The 22,370-nt window shown below is 39.6% G+C and overlaps 5 protein-coding genes across 5 annotated transcripts; 3 read left to right on the forward strand and 2 right to left on the reverse strand.

Moving 5' to 3' along the window:
- The first annotated feature begins 244 nt into the window (after nucleotides 1–244).
- On the forward strand, nucleotides 245–1,898 carry LOC117574901 (eukaryotic initiation factor 4A-III). Its single transcript, XM_034258939.2, has 4 exons — nucleotides 245–487; nucleotides 560–926; nucleotides 987–1,178; nucleotides 1,234–1,898. Exons 1-4 carry the CDS (start codon nucleotides 355–357, stop codon nucleotides 1,739–1,741), a joined length of 1,200 nt encoding a protein of 399 aa, XP_034114830.1. The 5' UTR covers nucleotides 245–354; the 3' UTR covers nucleotides 1,742–1,898.
- On the reverse strand, nucleotides 1,704–3,614 carry LOC117574900 (4-hydroxybenzoate polyprenyltransferase, mitochondrial). The gene is made up of 2 exons (XM_034258938.2): nucleotides 2,431–3,614; nucleotides 1,704–2,371 (listed from the first exon to the last, which is right to left on the reverse strand). Exons 1-2 carry the CDS (start codon nucleotides 3,469–3,471, stop codon nucleotides 2,165–2,167), a joined length of 1,248 nt encoding a protein of 415 aa, XP_034114829.1. The 5' UTR covers nucleotides 3,472–3,614; the 3' UTR covers nucleotides 1,704–2,164.
- A 1,767-nt stretch (nucleotides 3,615–5,381) lies between these two features.
- LOC117575112 (high affinity copper uptake protein 1) lies at nucleotides 5,382–6,692 on the forward strand. Its single transcript, XM_034259211.2, has 2 exons — nucleotides 5,382–5,571; nucleotides 6,018–6,692. Exons 1-2 carry the CDS (start codon nucleotides 5,491–5,493, stop codon nucleotides 6,477–6,479), a joined length of 543 nt encoding a protein of 180 aa, XP_034115102.1. The 5' UTR covers nucleotides 5,382–5,490; the 3' UTR covers nucleotides 6,480–6,692.
- A 104-nt stretch (nucleotides 6,693–6,796) lies between these two features.
- LOC117575111 (paired box pox-meso protein) lies at nucleotides 6,797–22,170 on the reverse strand. The gene is made up of 2 exons (XM_034259210.2): nucleotides 21,321–22,170; nucleotides 6,797–8,293 (listed from the first exon to the last, which is right to left on the reverse strand). The coding sequence occupies exons 1-2, from the start codon at nucleotides 21,328–21,330 to the stop codon at nucleotides 7,233–7,235; spliced, it is 1,071 nt and encodes a 356-aa protein (XP_034115101.1). The 5' UTR covers nucleotides 21,331–22,170; the 3' UTR covers nucleotides 6,797–7,232.
- On the forward strand, nucleotides 10,661–11,397 carry LOC117575113 (uncharacterized). The gene is made up of 3 exons (XM_034259212.2): nucleotides 10,661–10,803; nucleotides 10,858–10,924; nucleotides 10,978–11,397. Exons 1-3 carry the CDS (start codon nucleotides 10,702–10,704, stop codon nucleotides 11,163–11,165), a joined length of 357 nt encoding a protein of 118 aa, XP_034115103.1. The 5' UTR covers nucleotides 10,661–10,701; the 3' UTR covers nucleotides 11,166–11,397.
- Nucleotides 22,171–22,370: the final 200 nt, after the last annotated feature.

Raw genomic sequence — 22,370 nt, forward strand, 5'->3', positions numbered from 1 at the left:
TATTCACTCAACAATGACTATTATATAAATATAATAATTAATTATTCATTGTCTAATTCTCTTTTTACATATATTTTATTTCTTTAATTATATTAAAACTGTTTGTTGATTTTATTAATTTGAAAGTCGCGCCAAGTATATCGAAATCATCCCTTAAATAGTGTGGCCAGACTAATTACGGTCAAGTTATAATTTGGTATATTTTTGAACTAAATTACTTTATTTTTATAAATACGATTTCCGGTCACACTTACCCCAAGCCGCATGAAAAAGTTGATGAAAAAATAGAAAAGAGTTCTAACGTTTGCTGAATAAAATTATTTTTAATTATTAAATACTAATAAAAAGAACAAAATGGCACGAAAGAATGCACAGGCGGAGGATCTGTCGAACGTGGAGTTCGAGACAAGCGAGGATGTTGAGGTGATACCCACTTTCAACGCCATGAACCTCAAAGAGGAGCTGCTACGCGGCATTTACGCGTACGGTAAATATTTACATGCATATTATTATTGCTCAGCATGCATATATTTACTATTAATATTAATTAATTGTTTAGGTTTCGAAAAACCGTCTGCCATTCAGCAACGTAGTATTAAGCCAATTGTTAAGGGACGCGATGTTATTGCTCAGGCCCAATCGGGAACAGGCAAAACAGCCACTTTCTCTATTTCAATACTTCAGAGTCTGGACACAACGTTGCGTGAAACACAAGTGCTGTGTTTATCGCCTACACGCGAGTTGGCTGTACAAATTCAAAAGGTTATTCTTGCGCTGGGCGATATGATGAATGTGCAGTGCCATGTGTGCATTGGAGGCACCAATCTCGGCGAGGATATACGCAAATTGGATTATGGTCAGCATATTGTTAGTGGCACACCTGGACGTGTCTTCGACATGATCAAGCGTCGCGTCCTACGCACAAGGTAAACAGGTATATATTGTTAATATACAATAATTATTAATATGCAATTTACCAATTGCAGAGCCATCAAGATGCTGGTGCTCGATGAAGCAGATGAGATGTTGAACAAGGGCTTCAAGGAACAAATATATGACGTCTATCGTTATCTGCCGCCAGCCACACAGGTTGTGCTCATTTCTGCCACACTTCCCCATGAGATTCTGGAAATGACATCCAAATTCATGACGGATCCCATTCGAATTTTGGTCAAACGGTAAGTTGAATCATCGTCATCATAAACTTTGTTAAATAACGCATTTCCATTACAGTGATGAGTTGACTCTGGAAGGCATCAAACAGTTCTTCGTTGCCGTCGAACGTGAAGAGTGGAAGTTTGATACCCTTTGCGATCTCTACGATACGCTAACCATCACCCAGGCGGTCATCTTTTGCAACACCAAGCGTAAGGTGGACTGGTTGACCGAAAAGATGCGTGAGGCCAACTTCACAGTCAGCTCCATGCACGGCGATATGCCGCAAAAGGAGCGTGACGAGATCATGAAGGAGTTCCGTGCTGGTCAGTCGCGGGTCCTCATCACAACCGATGTCTGGGCGCGCGGTATTGATGTGCAGCAAGTGTCCCTGGTCATCAACTATGATTTGCCCAACAATCGTGAATTGTACATTCATCGCATTGGTCGCTCGGGTCGTTTTGGACGCAAAGGTGTTGCAATTAACTTTGTCAAATCGGATGATATTCGTATTCTTCGCGACATTGAGCAATATTACTCTACACAAATCGACGAGATGCCCATGAATGTGGCGGATTTGATCTAAAAACAAATGTCATTTTCAACTAATCTAATTTTTACACATTGTAAAATCATAACTCAACTTTTTCTTAGCAGTAAACGACAAATGAAGTAAATAGAATACAATAGAAAGAGTATTTGTCATTCAATACACCATAATCTGTATATGTAATAAACACAAAATAACAATTAAGATTTAATACAGAAACCGGTTTTTGTTGTTTTTCAATGGTGACTCGTCGGTCGATAAGTGAAATGATACTTATCTCAACTACAATCTCAACCTTTCCATTTCGACGAGGTATGTTAGGCATTTGGGTATATTGAATTGAGTAAAAATAATTAAAAAATATTGTTCACTTACAATATACACATTAAACTAGCTAGCTACAGACTTTGGTGTAAAGCGCGCACAGAATTTAAAAGCTCTTCACTAACCTAAAACATTTCAGCTAATTACGTCGGGTTTACTTTGTGGCAAAGGTACATAAGCAGTGGTTGTGGTGGCTGTTGAGGATCTGCGCTGTGGTTTGGCATCGTCGGACTTGAGTAGCGTGCCCAGCACAATGCCCAGAAATAGAATGAGGCCAACCTGATGATTTGAAATGAATTTCTTGGCACAATCCGTTGGATTGTCAATGTTGAGAGAGTAGATCTAAAAAGAAAGGAAAAATAAAATAAAGAGTAGGTAAATCTACATCATATCTAGCATACCTGCTGCACTAAATGAGCGCCAACAACTCCAACTGCAGCATAGTAGGGCAGCGTCTGGTCACAAGCATAGCCAGCGGCTGAGAGGCCTGTCAGCATTGCAGCCGTAAAGCAAGAAAGCCACGCTTTGGTATTCTCGCCGAAGCGCAGAGCAGTCGACTTCACGCCAATCTGCAAATCATCCAGCTTATCCTGATGCGCATAGATCGTGTCATACACAATGGTCCAGCAAACGCCGGACAAATAAAGTGGCAAGCAGGCATCCAAATTCACGCTTCCCTGTGTGGCACACCAGCCCAGCAAGGCGCCCCAATTGAAGCACATGCCGAGCACCAGTTGCGGCCAATATGTAACTCGCTTCATCAGTGGATAGGTGATCACCAGACCTAGCGAACTCGCTCCCAGCAATATGGATTGCCAATTGAGTTGAACAAGTACCAGCAAACCAAGACTGAGTTGCGCCGAAAGGAACACAATGGCATCAAATTGCGTAATCTGTCCCGAGGCCAATGGACGATTGCGTGTACGCTCCACTTTGGCATCAATATCCCGATCCCACATATCATTTATGGTGCAACCTGCTCCGCGCATTATCAATGCACCAGTGGCAAACAAACCCAGCATGGTAAAGTCCGGCCAGCAGCCTGCATCAGCGCTCAAAGCAATGCTCCAGCCGCAGGGCCAGAAGAGCAAATAGGTACCAATGGGTCGATCGATGCGCATCAGTTGTGCATACGGTTTAGTGGCTGCCGCCAATTGCTGCAAGAGCGTTGAGGATTTTTCGGGCGAGTTGTTGTCAGGTTCAGCATTGGACGTGGAGAGAGTTGTCGTTGTTCTTTGGTGTTGAACCATGTGTTTCTCCAGCAACAGTAGCCGCTGCCAACGATAGTCGGTTGCCTGGGTGTGCATCCCAATTAACACACGCGCCGGCACAGCTGGCATGTGTTTTGTCGTTGTTGTTGTTGTCGTCGCTGTTGCTGCTGCAATGCAGGGCAGCTGCAGTCTGACTTTGGACTGCAGCCGCAAATGTCGTAACGCAAACATAATAAATAATACTATGTCAAGCGTCGCGCAGGTGTTTTCTTATTGGAATGAATTGCACATCGAGCTACACTCAACTAGATTTTGTTTCGGCAGAATTCCGCTTTTTTTCTGCTGGCTTGAGGCAAGAACATCGATTGCACTATCGACTTATCGATATATTTAAAATATTTAATTTAATTGCTAAAAGTCAATTATTAATAAAGAAGATTGAATTTGTATTGCAAAGTAATGAAATTATCATGACTTTCTTGTCTATTACGCCATTTTTCATTGAAAAAGGATCCATAAAAGGAATTTTCTTGACCACCAGTACTTGGCAGTGTGCCCAATACACAGATAACCCAAGTTGGTTACACTTTCATACAGATAACGCAAAATTGGCGCCTCAATTCAAACAATAAGGTGTTTCCGTCCTTTTGAAAATATATTAACGGCATATAGAATATTTTTCTCACTCTAAAAGAAAACTAGTAATATTTTAAATGTCAGTGTGAGTATTCTAAGAATATTCTTCTTCGTTGCATAAAGAAAGTACGGAAATACTGTTTACTAAAGGGAAGGAAATTTGTGAAAAATTTCCCTACTTTAAAATAAAAATTAAGTTGCCACATCTCCGGAAATATAACATCAATATAGCTGAGTGGCAACTTTTATTAACTTTACTTGGCGCGCAACATTTCAAATTAGAAATTGTTATCTTGAAATATTACAAATTCGGCTGAATTATAATATTATATGTAAATAATAAATAAAATATAAAGGTAGGCAACATAATGAAATAATTTTATAAATTAATCAACGGTAAGAATGCTCTCTAAGACCAATGAAGTGATTTAACAATTTAGTTAGCCAAGAAAGCCCATTCGCAATATGGGTAAAAGCTTTAGGTTGCCTCGCATCCAGTTAACCAACCATTTAGAACATGCGAATATCGTTAACTTTGGTATTTTGCACACGTTACCAATCTTTCGAAATCTGCACACGTCCACTAAGAATGGCCGTAACTTTTGCACACGGCGATTGACTTTTGCACACGGTTATTTATTTCAACAGCAGGCCGCACCAGTTAGAAACACAATTCAAGTAAAGCCAAGTGGGCCTTAAGCAGACATACAGCAAATTCACAAGACGTCGGTTGCTATCGCACGAGCTCCGTTCAAATATGTAACAATGCTTGTACATACTTATGTATGTGCAAGCGACAAATATAATGGATGGAAAAAAGGAATGAAAATAATTGTGAACACGTAGATCATTGACCAATAATCTTAATTACCACAATATAACTCAAGTATAGGTAACTTTAGCGAATCAATAAATTATAGAACAGAAGTTTGCACTTAAATTCTTTAATGGAATTTTTTAAGGCAAATAGGTAATATTTTGGACTTAATAAATGATCAGCATATTTTAAAATTTGCATGAGGCCGATTTATCATAAAAATATACTTGACCCAAGTTAAGTTAGAGCAAGAAATTGATTAGATCTTAACTTTATTATATTACATAGGGAAATTCTCTAAAAAAAAACATGCAACCCTTTTCAAGCACAAATAAATGATGGGTATCAAGAGATAAATTATACATTTATGATTGATTTCGCTGTGATAACCGGATACACAGAATACACAGATGCTAATTAATAAATGGGCCATCATTTACATATTATACATACACAATTTTATCTTTAGGTCCAGATTTGTTCTCTCTCTCGCTCTCTCTTCTTTTAAACACCTACTACCGTTCAATGATGTTGACATCAGTCGTTCTCTTTACGCGCTATCGTTGATATCGATACATGCACTCCGCACATTCGCTGATAACACACATTTCTCAGAGATAAGCACACGGTCCGCGCCTCACGACTCGGGCGGGATTAGTGCCAGGTTTTCTTTAAAAAACAACACACGTTCGTTTGTCCCAAACAGTAGTCGCCTTGCTCTCAGCAGTTAAGCAAGTGGTTATCATTTAATACACGTATTTAGTTCATCATTGGATAGTTCATACTCACACATTAAAATGGACTTGATGACAATGGACCACAATCATGGGGATGAAGATACTGATTCCACTACCAAGTCTTGCCCAATGATTATGGTGGTAAGTTTCGTAATTAAGCTTATAATATGCAAAGAAATTCCATTGAACTGGAATTTATATGCTGTAACTGTAACGAACCAGTCTCTCTCACACACATACACATTCTCGTTTAGTGGCGAGAGTTGAGCACAGATTTCATTTAATTGAATTTGTTTTCAAAATATTGTGATCTTTTCGCATCCATTCAGAGCACTCTTGCCACATACATACAGTACGTGTGTGTGCGTGTGTCTCTTTTTGCGCTCTCTGCGCACAGGTTTGTTCGCTCTCTTTGCGCACTTGCTAATGAATTTGATATTGAGTAAATAACAAACTCAAATAGCGGGTGCTTCATGTTAGTGCGGTGTGCAAAGTAAGCGCAGTTCAAAACTTGCATATCACATTTACCTGAATTACCCTGTGCCGTGCTCTCAAACTATTGTGTTCTCTCTCCTCTTTTCTAACAGTTTCATGGTGGCCACTGTGAGCGCATTTTATGGCGTGGCTGGGTTGCTGCAACCGTTACCGAATTTGCTCTCTCTTGCGTTGCACTTGCTGTGCTTGCTTTCCTCTACGAGCTGCTGAAATTCTTCCGTGATCAGCTGGTGCGGCGAGAGGGACGCAAGGAAACTGAACGTTTACGTTTGGCCGAGGAGATTCGTCAGAAGAACGCCCACAACAGTGGATGCTCGGAAACTCCGCTAGCCGAAATCAGGGAGAAGACATACTGGCAACGCATCTTTAACTCGGCGCACATTATTCAATCACTATTGAATCTGGTGCAACTTGTGATATCCTATTTGCTTATGTTGATCTTCATGAATTACAACTATTGGCTCTGTTTGTCTGTAATTCTGGGTCTGGGACTCGGCTACTTCTTCTTCGGTTGGATCAAAAAGGATCAGCAAGATGGCGACTGCTGCCCATAAACAGTTATAATCTTTAAAGCTTATATGACCATATAAACTTTTGAAGTAAGCATGCAAAATAATGATATGTTCTGTTTTGATTACTGTTAAGATATTGAGGGATAATAACTCGAGCATAAATCTTGTCAGCCCCTCTGCATATAACATGGTTACCGCACAGTTATTACGAGTACAAAAAGAATTGGCTTTAAATGTATTGCTAAAAAAAACAAATTTATTTTGTAAAATTTATAATTGTAGAGTTATGGCATAAATTAGTCAACTAGAATTTACTTAATGAGCATAATGTACAAATAGTTATGAGAACAAGAACCTAGTTAAATATACTCGTTATCGTATCGTATCGTATCGTATATCGTATCATATTTCGTGTTTTTAAGATCATACAATATTATAACACAACTCAATACTTTATTATTAAAAAATATATATTTAACTTTTTTTACATCCAATAAAAGTTTGCAAACACAAAAAGAAAATCTCCAGAGTTACATAAATAAAATTCGTTTGAAGAGCGCTCCCTGGAGCCGCAGGACATCGTGTCCTGGCAGTACTACACATTTAACCCAAGATCTATGTTTTCACAATACATTCGCTAAACTGGACACTGGACCTTAGAGTATCCCTTAGACTACACGTGTATATAGTATATATATATTTATATCGTAGTTAAACCCTTCACAAACACACAATTCAAGCTGGTTCGCAACCAACAATGATTGACTGACTGATTGATTGACTGATTGATCAAGCTCATAAGCCCGTTGCTCCGGCCGTCATCATGCCACCGTGATGATGATGATGATGCATGCCACCATTCTGAAAGTACATGTAATAGTTGTACGGCGACTGCTGTGCCGCACCCCCCTCGCAGTCGAGCAGCGGCTGTGCTCCGGGTGCGGCAGCCACCGGCGACGGCGTCATCGGCAGCGGCGACACCGTGTTGCCCTGGCAGCTGGCACGCAATGCCACCGCCTGATGATGCGCCAGTATATCGGTGACAGAGTGCGACGATGGCCAGTGATGAGCGGCAGCGGCGGCTGCCACACTGCGCAACTGATGTGTCTGTCCCGCCTGCGGGGGCGAGGGACTGCCGCAGGAGACGGCCTTCATGCTGTAGGCTGCGGCCGCCGTATACGGCTGATAGATGGAATTGTAGAGATGGGCGTGCGCTTGTGCCTGGGCGTGCACATGATGCGCACTCGCTGCCACCGCGGCGGCTGTGTGCTGATGATGATAGTGATGCTGGTGGGCGGAGTGTGCATGCTGTGCAGGATTGCCTCCGCCATTGCCTGGGTTACCAGGGTTGTTGCCACCGTTGCCGCCTCCACCGCCGCCTCCGCTGCCATTACTGCTCATGCCCAAAGCTGCGGCGCCTGCGCTGCCTCCGCCACTGTGATGATGTCCAATGCTGCCCAGTTTGTTGCGCAGTATCCGCGATATCGAGCTGACGCTGGGCACATTCGTCTTGTCGCAAATGCCCTCGCTGAGCAGACGATCGCGTATCTCCCACGCAAAGATGCCCGGATCCCGTTGCTTCAGCTCCCGTATGTAGTTGACCACCTTGGGTGTGGTTACCCGAGGCTTGGAGCCGCCAATGGCACCCGGCAGAATGGAGCCCGTTTCGTGGTAGCGTGCCAGTATCTTGGAGACACAGCCGTGACTCACGCGCAGCTGGCGCGAAATGTCGCAAGGGCGGATGCCCAAGCGGGCCAGCTCCACGATGCGCAGCCGCGTCGCATTGGGCAGCGGACGACCGTTCACAAAGACGCCGCCCAGCTGATTCACTTCGCCATATTGCGGACACTGCGACTCTGTAAGTAGATGGGGAAGTAAAGGGCAGTAAAGCATGAGTAAGATGATGAGAGCATAGAAAACAACAACAACAACTAGAAGTAATGAAAGTCGAGACCACTCGACTATAAGATACCCGTTTGTCATTCTTTAAAACTGAAAAATATTATACCTAAATATTCACTGTTTATTAAATAAGTAAAGTAAAATAAGTGTATTATGAGATAGTAATAACATTTGTAAGATTCATTACAAAATTTAGTTATATTACGAATACGAAAATTCTTTTCTAAACCTTAAAAATTTCTCTTGATTGAAAAGAGCTGTCAAAGTCGGAATCAATCTTATAAGGATGAGTGCACAAATTAGCATTATTTTGTATTAGAACATCAACATTATCTACATTTTTTTGTACCGTTTTCAGAGAAATTTTGTGTTTTCTATGTGGACACACCACCTGGAATGACAATTACTCGATAAAGTCCAGTCAAGAGAGATATTACAGAATATGGTTTTAATTTCTAGTTAGTGAATAATATCAGATAGCCACCGTTTCTCTAGGTATGCTAGATTGTAAGCTACAAATAATAATAAACAAATACATTTCATACATTCATCTTCTATTTATACTAAATTTTCGATATTCCTTAATCTAATATACCCCTTCCAATCTCCGATTATGGGGTATCACAACTACAAAGAGCCATGCCGAGAGGAAAGGCGAGCAAAAGCACATTTGCGTCTAATTAGCTGCGGTTGGAAATTGCCAGCGCTTCGGGAACGGATTGACGAGGTCTATGGACCTTTGGTTCGCCTGAAAATCGCTACACTTTGCTTCCGAGAACTACGGATATAGGTGTGTGTGGATGTGTGTGGGTGTGTGTACGAGAGTGTGTGAGAATCATACTACAAAGCACAGAGAAAATGCCACATAAATGCGCCGAACGTGCGGAAATGCATTTTGGATGTTGACGCAAAAAGATTACAACAAAGAGCTGTCCCTGCTAAAGTACTATATAATATTCATCTAACTGGACAATCATTGCTTGGTTGATGGCTTCAAATGATGAAGTCCTTGAATAAGTTGCTAGGCAAAAATTTCGCATCGATCAGACACAAATTTACCCAAGTTCAATTGCAAATGTGCTATAAGCAAATAGTCGAGTTATTCAATGTCAAAATTCCTTAGAGCTGAAGCTGTAAATTATCCAAACGGATGTGAAGTGCTGCAATATTATATTTCTGGGTTTTTTTATGGTTCACGCTTAAAACTAAGCTAAGCTAACTATGTTTTGTGTGATAAATATGACGCTAAGTTAATTTTAGAAAACTGTTTAGTATGGCCTTAAAATAAGATTTATTTCTGCTAATATATTGAATTACAAATATAATCAACAGATTGAATCACCTGCTGGTGCACTTCACAAAACTCTCTTTTCACTTTTGAGGCAACTCATTACAGTCACTTAAGAAAATTTGCACATCTGCGCTGATGGCCGTCGTCGACGTCGTCGTCTAATTTAGAAGCATGTTGTTAGCATCATGTTTCAAAACAACAACAGCAACAAGAACAAGAACAACATGAACATCGACAATAGTGTAAGAAACAATTGCAAGAACAATAACAACAACTTGAACTAAGAACACGTACAAGGGCCGAGGGCAAAAAGTGGCTCGAGAACAGCGCCATAAAAATCACAATAGGGCTGCCGAGTTACACGCGCCAAGTTGTTGTGTGTTGCATGTTGCATGTGGCAAGAAAAGCAGGAAGGAACCAAGTCCAGAAGAATTAAAAAGGGAAAAGCGAAAAAGCAAGTGTATCGACCTCGATTCCCTCATTCATAAAGCAAGGCAAAAGTGCACAAAAGTGTTTCCACACTCACTCAGATTTAGATGTTGCAAGCACAGCGCACAGTGCACAGTGCACAACGCGTTGCACGTTGACTCCGATTACAATTCAATTAGCAAATGCATGGGACACTTGTTGCACCATTTGCCTCGAATTTCATGTACTACTTACTACTCCATGACTTCAATGCGTTATGCATTTGCGCATTTGTCAATTGCACTTCGATCATTTTGCCCCGTACTTGAGCCCATTTGCCAGGCCAGACAATCGATGGCCAGACGGTCAGCCAAATGGGCCAAGCGTTACGTGCAGCTGCATAAATAACTTACACCCCACTTTTCTCACACTCTCTCTTCTCTCCCCCTCCCCACCAGCCAGTGAGTTAAGATTCTCCAGCTTCACCGCTTGAGTACTCGTATCTCCAAACTGAACTCGTAATTCTAATTGTTTAGAGCCTCGTAAAGGCAACTGTTAGTTATTTACGACTACCCAATATATATATAATATAGAGTGTATGAAGTCTAGTTGGATCTATAAAAGCCAGCGTCAAGTGCACTTTGCTCGTCAGTCAGCGTCAAGATGTCGATTTGCCGCACACTAGTTGCACTATTATTTGCCTGGTTAGTTCTACATAATCCGGCCACAGAGGCTAATCCTCTCCAGAAACGTGAAGCACATGCGGTAAGCATTCGAGTACAACTTCGAACAATTATTAATAATTCAAATTCTTTGCAGTCCTATGATGTGTATGATTGGTTCTCAAGTTTGTTCGAGGATGAGGATTCGGATTCATCGGAATATTGTAAGTGTTGAAATGCTTATTTTGTGCCAGCTTATAATTTATGTTTCTTTTAGTAATCTGCACCAATTGCACTGTTGTTGTGGGCCAGCAAAGCACTGCAGCTCCGACAGCTGCAGCTGAGACCACAGTAGCAACAACAGCAGCAGCTCCAACAGCTGCTGCTCCCACTGCCGCTGCCCCAACTGCTGCAGCTCCTGAAGCCACCTCGGAAGCAGCTCCACCTGCTCCGCCAGGACAGTAGAATTAACTGCGCCACACACAATTCAATAGCAAACTAAGCTTACACTAAGGGATTACGTATACGACCAGTGCCACAGCAACTGCAAAAAAGTTGCATAAGTTTAACTACATTTGAATTAGGTTTTAAGTTTTACACTACTTATTTCCGGTGTTGGTTAGAATAAAGAAATGAGCAGCCTGTCTGCCAGGTAATTGTGCCCAAGGCCTCCAAGGCTGCAGCACATGGAGTAAAACGCAATTGTTTTGACATAAGTCACAACAAATCGGCTGGCGCTCGTTGGAGACCCACACGCAGTGTGTGTCGTCTGGATTGGATTGGATTGGATAGGAATGGGAGACACTCACTCTCTGCTCTCATCCATTCAGCAAAAACGAAACTCGGTGGTTTCATTTTCGTTGCGTTTTTGCTTGCTTTGAACATTTTCGCTTGGCAACGTCAGGCATTTCTCTCAGTGACAGCAGAATGTGATACGAAGTCAGCCCAAGTTGACATTATGTTTGACATTTGTAATCTTGCGATCGTTAATTATTTTCGAATTGAGTTACACAAAAACCGGGGGGAGCCACACAGGAGAGTCACACAATTTTTCCTGCCAGGGAAAAAGATCACACATTCGACAAATGCTGCCCCGCCTCTTCCTTTTTTTTCTTTTCTTGCTCGTTGTTTGTGTGTTTTGTGTGGCAGGCATTTGTGGCATGTTCAGTGATAGCCGCAATTTGTTGCTCTACTCAACAACATTATCTTCGAGTGCTTGACTTTTGCGCTAAACGTTCATAAATTTGTCTCCACAACAAAATACAAGAACAAGAGTACTCTATATATATTTTCAGTTGTCGTCTTCCCCAAATGAATGATACTACTCCGCGTGTCTTTTTCGTTGAAGAACAATGTTTACTGCGTCATTTTAATGGCTTTTCAAATACGCATCACATCAATTTCGGGCAATTATTGAAGATTAATGGTCGACAAAGTTGACCATTTGAAAAATGCTTCTTAATTATGATACTCAACAGTTTCTTCTTCGACTCTTTCGGATGATAACAAGCGACACTCACTAACTAGCCCGAAAAATTGGGCATTCTGATTTAGATGAACTTGATCTTAACTCTGGTTATCGAAATGACATTTTTCAATTGGTAAACAAGATTAGAAATGTAATAGATCTTAATGAAGACGTTGTGAGATTCTTTCTTCCCAATTTATTGTAGATATCACATATAAACAAATAGTTTTGGAAAACATATTTCATTCTTATTTCATGTTCATTATTGAAAGGCAAAATGTATGAAAAATAATTAATAAATTTGTAATAATAATGTCATTAAAAAGAAGCTTGTATATCAAAGAAAATATATGTGGAAAATACTTTATTTTGAAGTCGACTTATTTGAAATTCCTTTACAATCGCTGAAAAATTAAATTTCGGGGGATTATTTCGTTCCGTAATCGGTTTTGTATATAAAATTATAATATTTAATATTCTACATCTGAAACCAATGGAATTTTTCACTTTAAGAACTATTTCTACAAACACTTTCTACAAAATGTAAACTAAATCATAATATTTAATATTCTACATCTGAATTCAAGAACTTTTTTGAACTAAGAACTATTTAAAAATCCTTCAACAAAATTCAAAATAATTCGTCTCTTTAAAAATATTCTTCTTAGCTCATTTCTAATAACGAATCCGCTGTCATTCTTTTGCTAATCAGTCATCTTGTCACGCCCTGGACTTTCAATCATGCTCTTTTTGAGTGTCGACTCCAGATTTATGATCAATAGTCATAATCGTACACATATCCGGCCCCTTGTCAGAGTCAGAGACGACTTCGTCCCATGCAAATTAGTCACGTATTTTCGCAATTAGCGCAACAATTAAATTACTGCAGCTTTCCTGCTTTCTGGATTATGGATTTGGATGAGTCAAGAGGGAATAAACATTAACATCGAGGGGGGCACGTCCCTCAAAATAATACGATAACGATATTTTGATATAATATCGAAGGTCGAAGTTAGCATTAGACTGTTAAATATGTGATGATCTTGTTAAAAGACAAGAAAAACATAAAACAATCGCAAAGTAAATGCTTATTTAAAGATTCTATTGCAATGGGCGTGCGGAAAGTAAACACTACTTAAAAGATACAGAGGGAGAGAGAGGGATTGAGATTGGAATGGTTGCCTCTCTGATCGTGCCACAATGCAACGTTCTTGAGTTTGCGCCGTCGGCGTTCGATTTTAGTAGTTTTCTGTCCGTCCGTCCGTCCGTCTGTCTGTCTGTTTGGTCTTATTAAAGGTGCAAACATGCCACCGCCGTTGAGGATTCAAATTCAAGCGTCGCGTCGGTAGCGATCACAGAGCGAGCTGCACTATTGACCGGGGGACAAATCTCCCGCTACCGTTCCCGCTCCCGCTCCCGCTGCCGCTTCTTAACCAAGACCGCTTCAGGTGCAATGCAGTTGAAGTGTTTGTTGCCCCGATGCGATGCAAAGCGACGCGTCGACGCGACGTTGGGTTTATTTTGCGTGTTTGTTTGCATTTGGGAACCTTCGAATCTAGAGAGTCCACTTTTCATGTGTACGACTTGTGTGTATTATTGTTGATTTAATTTTAGGTTACGCACAAAATGGGCTTGGGCTTCGACTTCGACATCAGCTTCGACTCTTAAATGCACACTCTAGACCATGTTTACAGTGATGTCTATGTCGTCGACGATGTTAATAATAATCGTAGCCCAGTTAAACGACGTCAACGACGACGACGGTTACTTTGTCTCTAATGAGTATCTGTATCCTGGCATTTCCACTAGTCACTCAGCTAATCAATGCAAACATTGAATTGAACTGCACTGAACTGAACTGCAGTTGAGCTGCGCAGCTTCTGTTAATGAAAAGCAAACACGCTACAGAATGTGAAGAGCTCGAGCAAACAGCTTAAAAAATCATAAAGTCGATTTTATTTCAGGGACAGAACAACAACCAGATGAAGTTGTTGTGCCCTTTTACTGCCAATATTTGCACATGGATTTTCGTATTTGGAATCCCGCATTCAAAATAATCTTGTTATCCTTCTGCGGGTCCTGCTTCTGTAGAACGGAAGTCAGCTAGCGGTAGCTGTGTTGTGTGTGTTCGGTACAAATGGCTTACAAATGGTTCTGTTTGCATTGAAATTCAACACTTTTTCAAGACTGGACACGCTCGACTGACGTTTGATGCCTGGCTCAAAGAAAGAAAGAGAGAGAGAGAGAGCGAGCGAAAGAGCGAAACCCAGGCCATAAAAAGCTCAATTAAAATTGTCTATAAAGCGAAATTATAATTCATAAATTCTGGGAAATTGCCGAATACAATGGCCGAGCATTGTTTCCACTTCGACTTCGACTTCGACGCACGATAAACAAATTACAGAACAGTAGCTGATCTGCCAAGTAGTTTCAGTAGTTGGAGTTAAATGCTTTTTATGGTATCTTTCTCTCCAGCTCGCTTTCTTGGAATTATGCAAAAAAAGCGAAAAAAAAATTAATGAGAATAAAGCACAAAACTTTCGCTTTGACAAAAACCGCTTCGAAGATTCCCTTTTGGCAATTAATGCTGGAACAGCACAAAAACAAAAACTGCATGCCGCATTTAAGTGTCGTGTGTGTGTGTGAATTATATAAATGATTTTAAAAATCGTTAAAAGTTCACCCAAAACACTCACTGATGCATGCAAATCCAATTACAGGAGCAATTAACAAACGTTAACTAACTAGAACTAATTAAAAATAATAATATTTTGCTAAACAAAATGGACGCGGACGACTGCAAATAAATATAAACATATCAAATTGACAGCCGCGACAATCTGTTTAAATGACTATTTCATATCAATTCAAAGATTTCGTATCAAAAAATAAATATATGTATGGGAATATATATATGAACAAAATTTTTAATTGAGCGTGATAGACTTGAAAATACGCTGCACAGATTTTTGGAAGCAGAGAAAAAGGAAGATTTTAAAATTATAAAAGAAGAATGGTGATAGTCGAAAAATAGAATAATAAGTAGAATTCTGTACAAAATTTAGAAAACTTTCAGTTTTAGCTGCATAAAAACTGAATACATAAAATGTTTTTTTAGTAGAAGAATGATGACAGCCGAAAGATAGAATAATAAGAACAAATCTGTAAAAAAATTTCAAAATCTTTCAGCTTTAGCTGTATAAAAACTGAAAACATAAAATGTTTATTTATTTAATAAAGATCGCTTGAAATTCTTTAAATTTCAATAGATGTTACAAACATCTTTACTCCTTAACTCAATATATTTAATTTTTTACAGGGTATACAATTATGCTGCATCCAATTTATTTCCTAGTTTGTCTGCTGATAAGCAGCGTTTGTTTTGATGTTTGCTTGGGGAATTCATTGAACTATCTGTTCGCCTGTCAGTCTTGCGCGATTTTTCCTCAAGTTTTTCCTCAGCAAAAGTATTTTGAAAAATATATACACAGTCGACGATGAGTATTAGAAATTTTTGCTAAGAGATTTGAAATGTCAAAAGGCAATAAACCAATTTCATGCATAATTGAATTGAACAAATTCAAAAAGACAAACTGCACATTTGGCAGCTGATAAGCAACAATTTTGTTATACATTGTATTATTTATGTGTTGGATTGTGGCATGAACCATACGTATGTATTTAATCAGCAGCTCGCAATTCAGCGACCCCGCTAGAAAGAATGCAAAAAAATGCTTAATAGAATAAAAAGGCAAATAACATAATTCAATGATGTCAATTAACACGTTTCCACTTCAAACGAAGCGTTCGATAAAAATTGCCATTGTAATGTTTTATCAAAATGTAACGAATTGCATTTAATTAGCTCGACTTTCAATTAAATTAAATGCATTTTACACAAATTAAATAAAATATTTCATAAAATGTCCGACTGGTTGTTTGCAGTCTGTCTCGCTCTCTTCTTGGGTAGAGAATGTTGTCAGAAATTGAATATAAATTTGGCATGAAATGGCGTCTTCTTTTTTAAATATTGAGGACATTATCTGTATTATTATGTATTTTATAGTCGCGCCCCAAAGCATATAATGCCCGCAAAAAACTGTAGAAACCGCAAAGAAAGCATGGCAAATTAAATTTCCCTTCTTTTTTTTTTTGTTTTTGGTTGCATTTGCTGAAAAACTACAAGTTGCAATATGGCCGTGGCGATGCCATAAATCTTTGGCTCTTGGCAACCGATGTCCCATCTGCCCCTTACTGCGGCAAGCCTGCAATTTGATTGACAGAGTGTATGCCACCGCCAAAAAGACAGAAGGAGACAACTTTTGATACTCTATAAATGTGAAAATGTGGGGAATATAACCTTAACCCAAACTGATATTTAACAACTTGCTAAATTTATATATTTGTGATAATATTCAGTTTTTATCCAGTTAACAGCCAATAAAATGTAACAGTGCTTGTTAACAGCGCATGTTAACATGCTGTTAAGACTATTAACATGTTGCTAAAACCATTAACAAGCTGTTACTGTTTAGGGTATTGCATAGTCGCGCATACCTTTTAATTATCTTATATTATTTTACAAAGTGGAATGGTGATTTGCCTCTGCAATGCAGCAAAAATTAATTTAACAAGTCAGTTGAAATCTGTTGAGGCTTTTCGCACTGAACATTGCGTATACGCAGGGTTAGCCCCCCTTTTTATGTATTCAAAATACCTAAGATGCAATATTTATAATGTAAATATATATAGTATGTATATGTAAATCCTTTCACTTTGTTTGTTGATGATTAAAGCACACGTTTTATTTGATTTCATTGTGTGTCTACAATATGTATACTAAAGATGATTATACTAAGTGCTCTGTTAGAGCTTGTCGACAATTTCGCATTCGGAGCGTTGCACAATTTGCCGCACAATCGCATTTATTTATCAGCGCAAAAATTTCACAGCGAAGCCAAGCCAAGCCAAGAAAGAAGGAAGCGTCTGCCACGCAGACTGTCCCTTTGAACTGTGGCAATGTTATTTCCATTTAATCAGCAAACAGTTCAATTTCCATCGTTATCAAGCACACAGCACACAAAAAGAAAAAGACAGAGCACCAGCAAAAAGAAAAAGAATGCAAATCATCAAGTGTTTACTTAACAACGACCAATCTGCAATTTCTTTTTGATTTGCCTTTTTTATGCGATACGCTACGCAAGAATTAAATGGGAGTTTTAATTGAACAATGAAGGTTGAGTAATAAATAATAAATTTGTATAAAAAATTGCGAGAAAGAGATTGATCTGTCAAACCTTTTTGGGCAACATTAATAAATGAATAATAATATATAAAGAAAGAAAGTAAATTTTGCAACGCAAGCTGAAAATTTTAACTTTTAATTAATCTTGAAAATTGTCAGACTTTTGATAAGGCACAAACAACCATTGCTGGTAAATTAATTGGCATCATATAGACGTCTGTGAATGTGCTATATAACTCTAGATTGGAAGTTGCAAGTGCCTTCTTTCTATTATAAATTAAGCTCATTACTTTGTAGTGATCCCGCCATGGAGAGAGAGAGAGCAGCTGAGAAGAAGAACGCACCCTGCAACTCGTGGATATCAAAAGTACATAAAACTAAATAGATTCCTTCACCGTCAACAACTTTGTCTGTCAACAGAAATGAATGGGTCCATAAATCACGAGCACCAAACGCCGCCCTAGAACAAAATATGACAGCAGAGCTGTCTTCTGGCAGCTCAACTTAGTCAGCTCAAGACTCTACCGGATTCTCGTTCCCGTTGCCGGCGCATGTAAAAGGGGGCGCGCCCAAAGACATGCTGCGGTGACTTCAATTACGCGTACCAAGAATGTGGACAATGCCTACCCAAAATACACACTATATCTACTTCAAACTATATATATTGTGCACTATCCGACCAATCATTGCCAATGTACTAGAACCACATTCGAATCGAATGGCATTCGAGCTATGCGAGCGACAAAGCAACGCCCGCCGCTGACAGGCATAAATTTTGTATAGGTTTTTGTCATCTGTTTGCTTCTCTCTCTCTAGAGGAGCTGAAGTTCCGGTTGTAGGTCGGAGTTCGTAGTTCGGAGTTCGTAGTTCGCATTGGAGTTCAAAGATCACCCCTTGGGGAATAGAGCCAAGAGCCATCAAGGGGTTAGATCGCAACTTAGGGCAGTTCAAAGTGCTCCACAGATGTTTTGTGGTTGCCAGCAGACTGATGATCACGCATTAATTACCCAAAGGGAAACACGTGCCCACACCACAGTCACAGCCTTGATGCAGAGGCAGATGCTGTTGCAGTTGCAGTGATTAGAAAATCATTAAATTTATGTTAATGAGCAGAGTACTGTTCCTCTGCTCATGTTGCACTTGCACTTGTCACATGTCAGCGCAGCAAATCCTTTGGGGCAACAGCACAATGTGTGTGTCTCCAAGTGGGCGGCCATCAAAATGAAATGAAATTTACGCACCAGCTAACAGGCGAATGATTTAATTAAAATAAACTAAGGACGCCACATAATCAAGTCAGTGAAGCGTTGGCCAAAACTTGCACGCAATCAGCAAGCCAGAAATATCGACGCTTTTATGACACCCAGTCGAAGTTGCCGCCAGTCGGAGTCGGAGTCGCTGTCCAAGTGCAATCTTTGCTCCTGAATTCAATATATATACACATGTGTGTGTGTATACTCATCCATTAAGGCGTGCACACATTGACGCGACGTGTTTTTTTTTTCTTCTTCAAGTGTTTGCCTGCATTTGTGACCGTCTTCGGCATCCACTTCCTACCCTTTCCCCTCGTTTCTTTCTCTCTGCATCTTCCGCACTGGCGACGTTGTCGTCTGCGCCTGTTTGTTGCCTTTTGTTTTACTGCCCATTTCTGTGATTTTAGCATCTCGCTCTCTGCTCTCTGCTCTGTGCTTTTTTGTTTTTTTTGTTTTTTCCATGTTTAGCCACCGAAGTAGATGGCTACCGGTAGCCGTTAGTCACGCATTTCTGCATCTTCATAGCCAAAGCGAGTGGCTGCCACCACAGCTTCTACCACAGCTTTGTCTGCAACTGCGTCTGGAGCTGCTTGGCAAACAGAGCTGCGTACAAACAATATGTCAAAACATCGAAAGCAAGTCATTAATGGACCGATCTGTGGGTTTCCTAGCTTTGCATACTAGAAGAGAGCAGAGGCGATGTGTTAAGGAGATTTGTGAGATAGCGAAGAGATGGAATAACAATATTCATATTGTCGAAATCGTCTTATAATCATAAAATTACAAAAGTCTGTGAATTAACTTGAAAATTAGAAAGAGAAGAAATAGTATAACAACACTTAATCATTTAAATAAAAAAGGGAAGTTATTTTTGGAAATAATTGACTTGATCTGTGAATTGACTTAGAAATTTAAAAGAGAAAGCATAGAATAATAGTACTCGAATTGTAGGAACTTAAAATTAAACATTTAAATAAAAAAAAGAAGCTATTTTTAGAAGTAGTTGGCAAAATCTGTTAATTAACTTAGAAATTAGAAAGAGAAGAGGATAGAATAACAATACTCGATTCCTAGAAATTTAATATTAATCATTTAAATAAAAAAAGGTAAGTTATTTTTAGAAAAAGTTGACTTGATCTGTGAATTAACTTAGAATCAAAAAAATAAATAAACAAATGAATAGAATAACTTCTACTCGAATTATCGAATGGTTCTATTTTGGTCTTCGAAACTGCTTGAAATCATATAAAAATCAATAAATAAGAATGGTCTGCAGACCATTATGGAGAAAGATTATAGTTAGTTAGTTAGTTGTATAGTTAAACATAAAATATCTTATTGAGATTACTCCTAAATTTCGCTCCTTTTTATTTTTGTGAATTTTGATTAAACTTCTTTTACTTGATAAGTATCTAAGCCATACCAAAGTTACTAAATTTCAAAATACCTTAAGTGTTTATTTTAATGAATGAATAAAGCAGTTATAATTATAAATTTGATATTTGCTTGGTCAGTTATGAATATAAATTTGACATTTCACGTATGTATCTATAATCAAAACTGTTTTATAATATTTATTGGATATTTTACTGCAAATTGGCATTGCTTGCTAACAATGAGTGTCCACATCTAACTAAAAATAAAACGACGAAGTTTGAAAGTAAGTTTCGATGCTTATCAAATTTATCACAACTTTTAATGTTATTGATTGAATTCAAAATGGAGTGCTCATCAATCTTTACATGGAAGCAGAGACCACATATTATTGGCATGATGGCATCAGGTTCTTACATAATATCAATAGCACGCACTCGGTTATCCACCAATGAATTGCAACGCATGCCAAAAATGTTAAAAAGGTATTTATTTTGAAGATTGCGCATGTGGTTAATTGTGGATCGATATGTCAACAAAATCCGACAACCCAAAAACAAATCTCACCATTTTTTTGGCCAATAATGTTGGACGGTTGTGTTGGTGATTTTTACCACTCTTTTTTGTTTTTGGGGGGGAATGACGAGGAAGGGGCCAAAGCAAATGGACAAACAGAGACATGGGCACTTGGCGGCAAAAGTGAAGATCGTACGACAAACATCGGCACAGACCACAAACATTACAACGATCATTAGTTAAATTAGAGGCAATGGCACAGACATCTTCAACTTTAGCATCGACATCGGCTTCGGACTTCGGGTATCTGGGCAGCAACTGGGCATCGACTGGGCATCTCCATGCAAAGCAAACAATTGCCAGTGCTACCGGGAGGCTGTCGATCATGCGCAGAAGGCAGCAAGCGGCGTCATCATCTTTGAAACGAAAATCAAAAGCAAACACAAGTGCCTCGCGTACCGAAAAGTGCTGTCTTCGACTTGTTCGACACTCCAATGGTAGTGTTGTTTGCATGGGGACAGATTGCGACAGCAAGTGTAAGGTGTACACTACACTCTAGCCGAGCCGACTGGGTTACCAGGATGTGCAGCCACTTTATTTCGGACTTTCGTCTGAACTTCAATTTCCCCCCACTATGTGAACATGTGTGTGTGTGTTGGTAAAGCACTTGAAATGCGTTTTGCCGGCGGCACTTTTACAACATTTTGAACACATATTAAAATATGTTAAATAAATAATATGATATACATAAGATGATAATTTACCTGGGTCCATTTCGAGGCTGAAGAACTCCACAATTGTGGCGGATTTGCTGAAGCTTGACTTTGTAAATAAGTTGGTCGGCAATCCAAAATTGGAATACTTTCTCTGTTACACTTGTTCCGCTGCCGCTTTTTGCGATTATTATTTAATTGTAATCGGAGTGCGGTCGACGAGAGGGGTGATGGGGGAGTGAGAGATGCTTCAGTTAGCCGCTAAGTACTTATTCGCACTTGGCTGTATTGTTAGTTTCAATTAAGGCATGAAATTTGTACAAATTGACGGCATTTGGTGCCGGCGCGACGCCAGTTGGGTTGCCTGATTGGATTTCGTGGGATTGTGGAGGGTTTTTTTTGTTATGTTTCTTTCTTATTGTTGTTACTCTTGTTGATGGTGTTTGTTGTTGTTGCTGTAGTTATGGATACGCGATACTGGGCTTCGTTGTTGTTGAACCAAAACTGAAATCTGATTAGCACATTTTGGCAGACGATCGGTAATCTTTTTGTTCAAAAATTATCACGCACTTTTCACACCTGATTTTTCTGTGTGTGTGGTATTTTCTTAGGGCCACACAACCACTGACCGATGGCCGATTAATCGTAATCGATTTTTGAAACACATTCACACACACACGCTCACACGCTTGTCACTTGCAATTATCCGTTGCTTTCTTAATGCTACTGATGATGATCCGTGATCCGTTTTGAGAGCAGCGCACGTTTCACTGACACAGCACAGCTCCAACTTGTTGTTGTTCGTCACCCGTGTCTGCTGCGACTAACGGTTGCGCTCGTATTCATCAATCCGCAGCCACACGCGAAAAGCACCAACAGTCAAAGCGAACGGAACGAGACACAGCAACAGCAAAAGCAACAGCAACATCAACAGCGACGACTGCGACGCAGCATCCAAAAGATCTCTCGCTCGCTCTCTCCATCATTCACTCACTCTCTCTTTCTCTATCGCACTTTTTGCTTGGCTGCATTGTGTACGTGTGTGCATGTTTCCTCTTTTCACTCACATTCACGCTGCACACACACTCACCGAGGGCGGCG

The sequence above is a fragment of the Drosophila albomicans genome, chromosome 2R, assembly GCF_009650485.2.
Source record: "Drosophila albomicans strain 15112-1751.03 chromosome 2R, ASM965048v2, whole genome shotgun sequence".
NCBI lineage: Eukaryota > Metazoa > Arthropoda > Insecta > Diptera > Drosophilidae > Drosophila > Drosophila albomicans.

Bases quoted from the DNA above. Each gene is read 5' to 3' on its own strand.
- LOC117574901 (XM_034258939.2), top strand. From the start codon at position 355: ATGGCACGAAAGAATGCACAGGCGGAGGATCTGTCGAACGTGGAGTTC. The intron at 488-559 runs GTAAATATTTAC...TTAATTGTTTAG, and splicing joins ACGCGGCATTTACGCGTACG to GTTTCGAAAAACCGTCTGCC. The intron at 927-986 runs GTAAACAGGTAT...TACCAATTGCAG, and splicing joins CGTCGCGTCCTACGCACAAG to AGCCATCAAGATGCTGGTGC.
- LOC117575113 (XM_034259212.2), top strand. From the start codon at position 10,702: ATGTCGATTTGCCGCACACTAGTTGCACTATTATTTGCCTGGTTAGTT. The intron at 10,804-10,857 runs GTAAGCATTCGA...AATTCTTTGCAG, and splicing joins AGAAACGTGAAGCACATGCG to TCCTATGATGTGTATGATTG. The intron at 10,925-10,977 runs GTAAGTGTTGAA...TGTTTCTTTTAG, and splicing joins TTCGGATTCATCGGAATATT to TAATCTGCACCAATTGCACT.
- LOC117575112 (XM_034259211.2), top strand. From the start codon at position 5,491: ATGGACTTGATGACAATGGACCACAATCATGGGGATGAAGATACTGAT. The intron at 5,572-6,017 runs GTAAGTTTCGTA...CTTTTCTAACAG, and splicing joins CTTGCCCAATGATTATGGTG to TTTCATGGTGGCCACTGTGA.
- LOC117574900 (XM_034258938.2), bottom strand. From the start codon at position 3,471: ATGTTTGCGTTACGACATTTGCGGCTGCAGTCCAAAGTCAGACTGCAG. The intron at 2,372-2,430 runs GTATGCTAGATA...CTTTCTTTTTAG, and splicing joins GCGCTCATTTAGTGCAGCAG to ATCTACTCTCTCAACATTGA.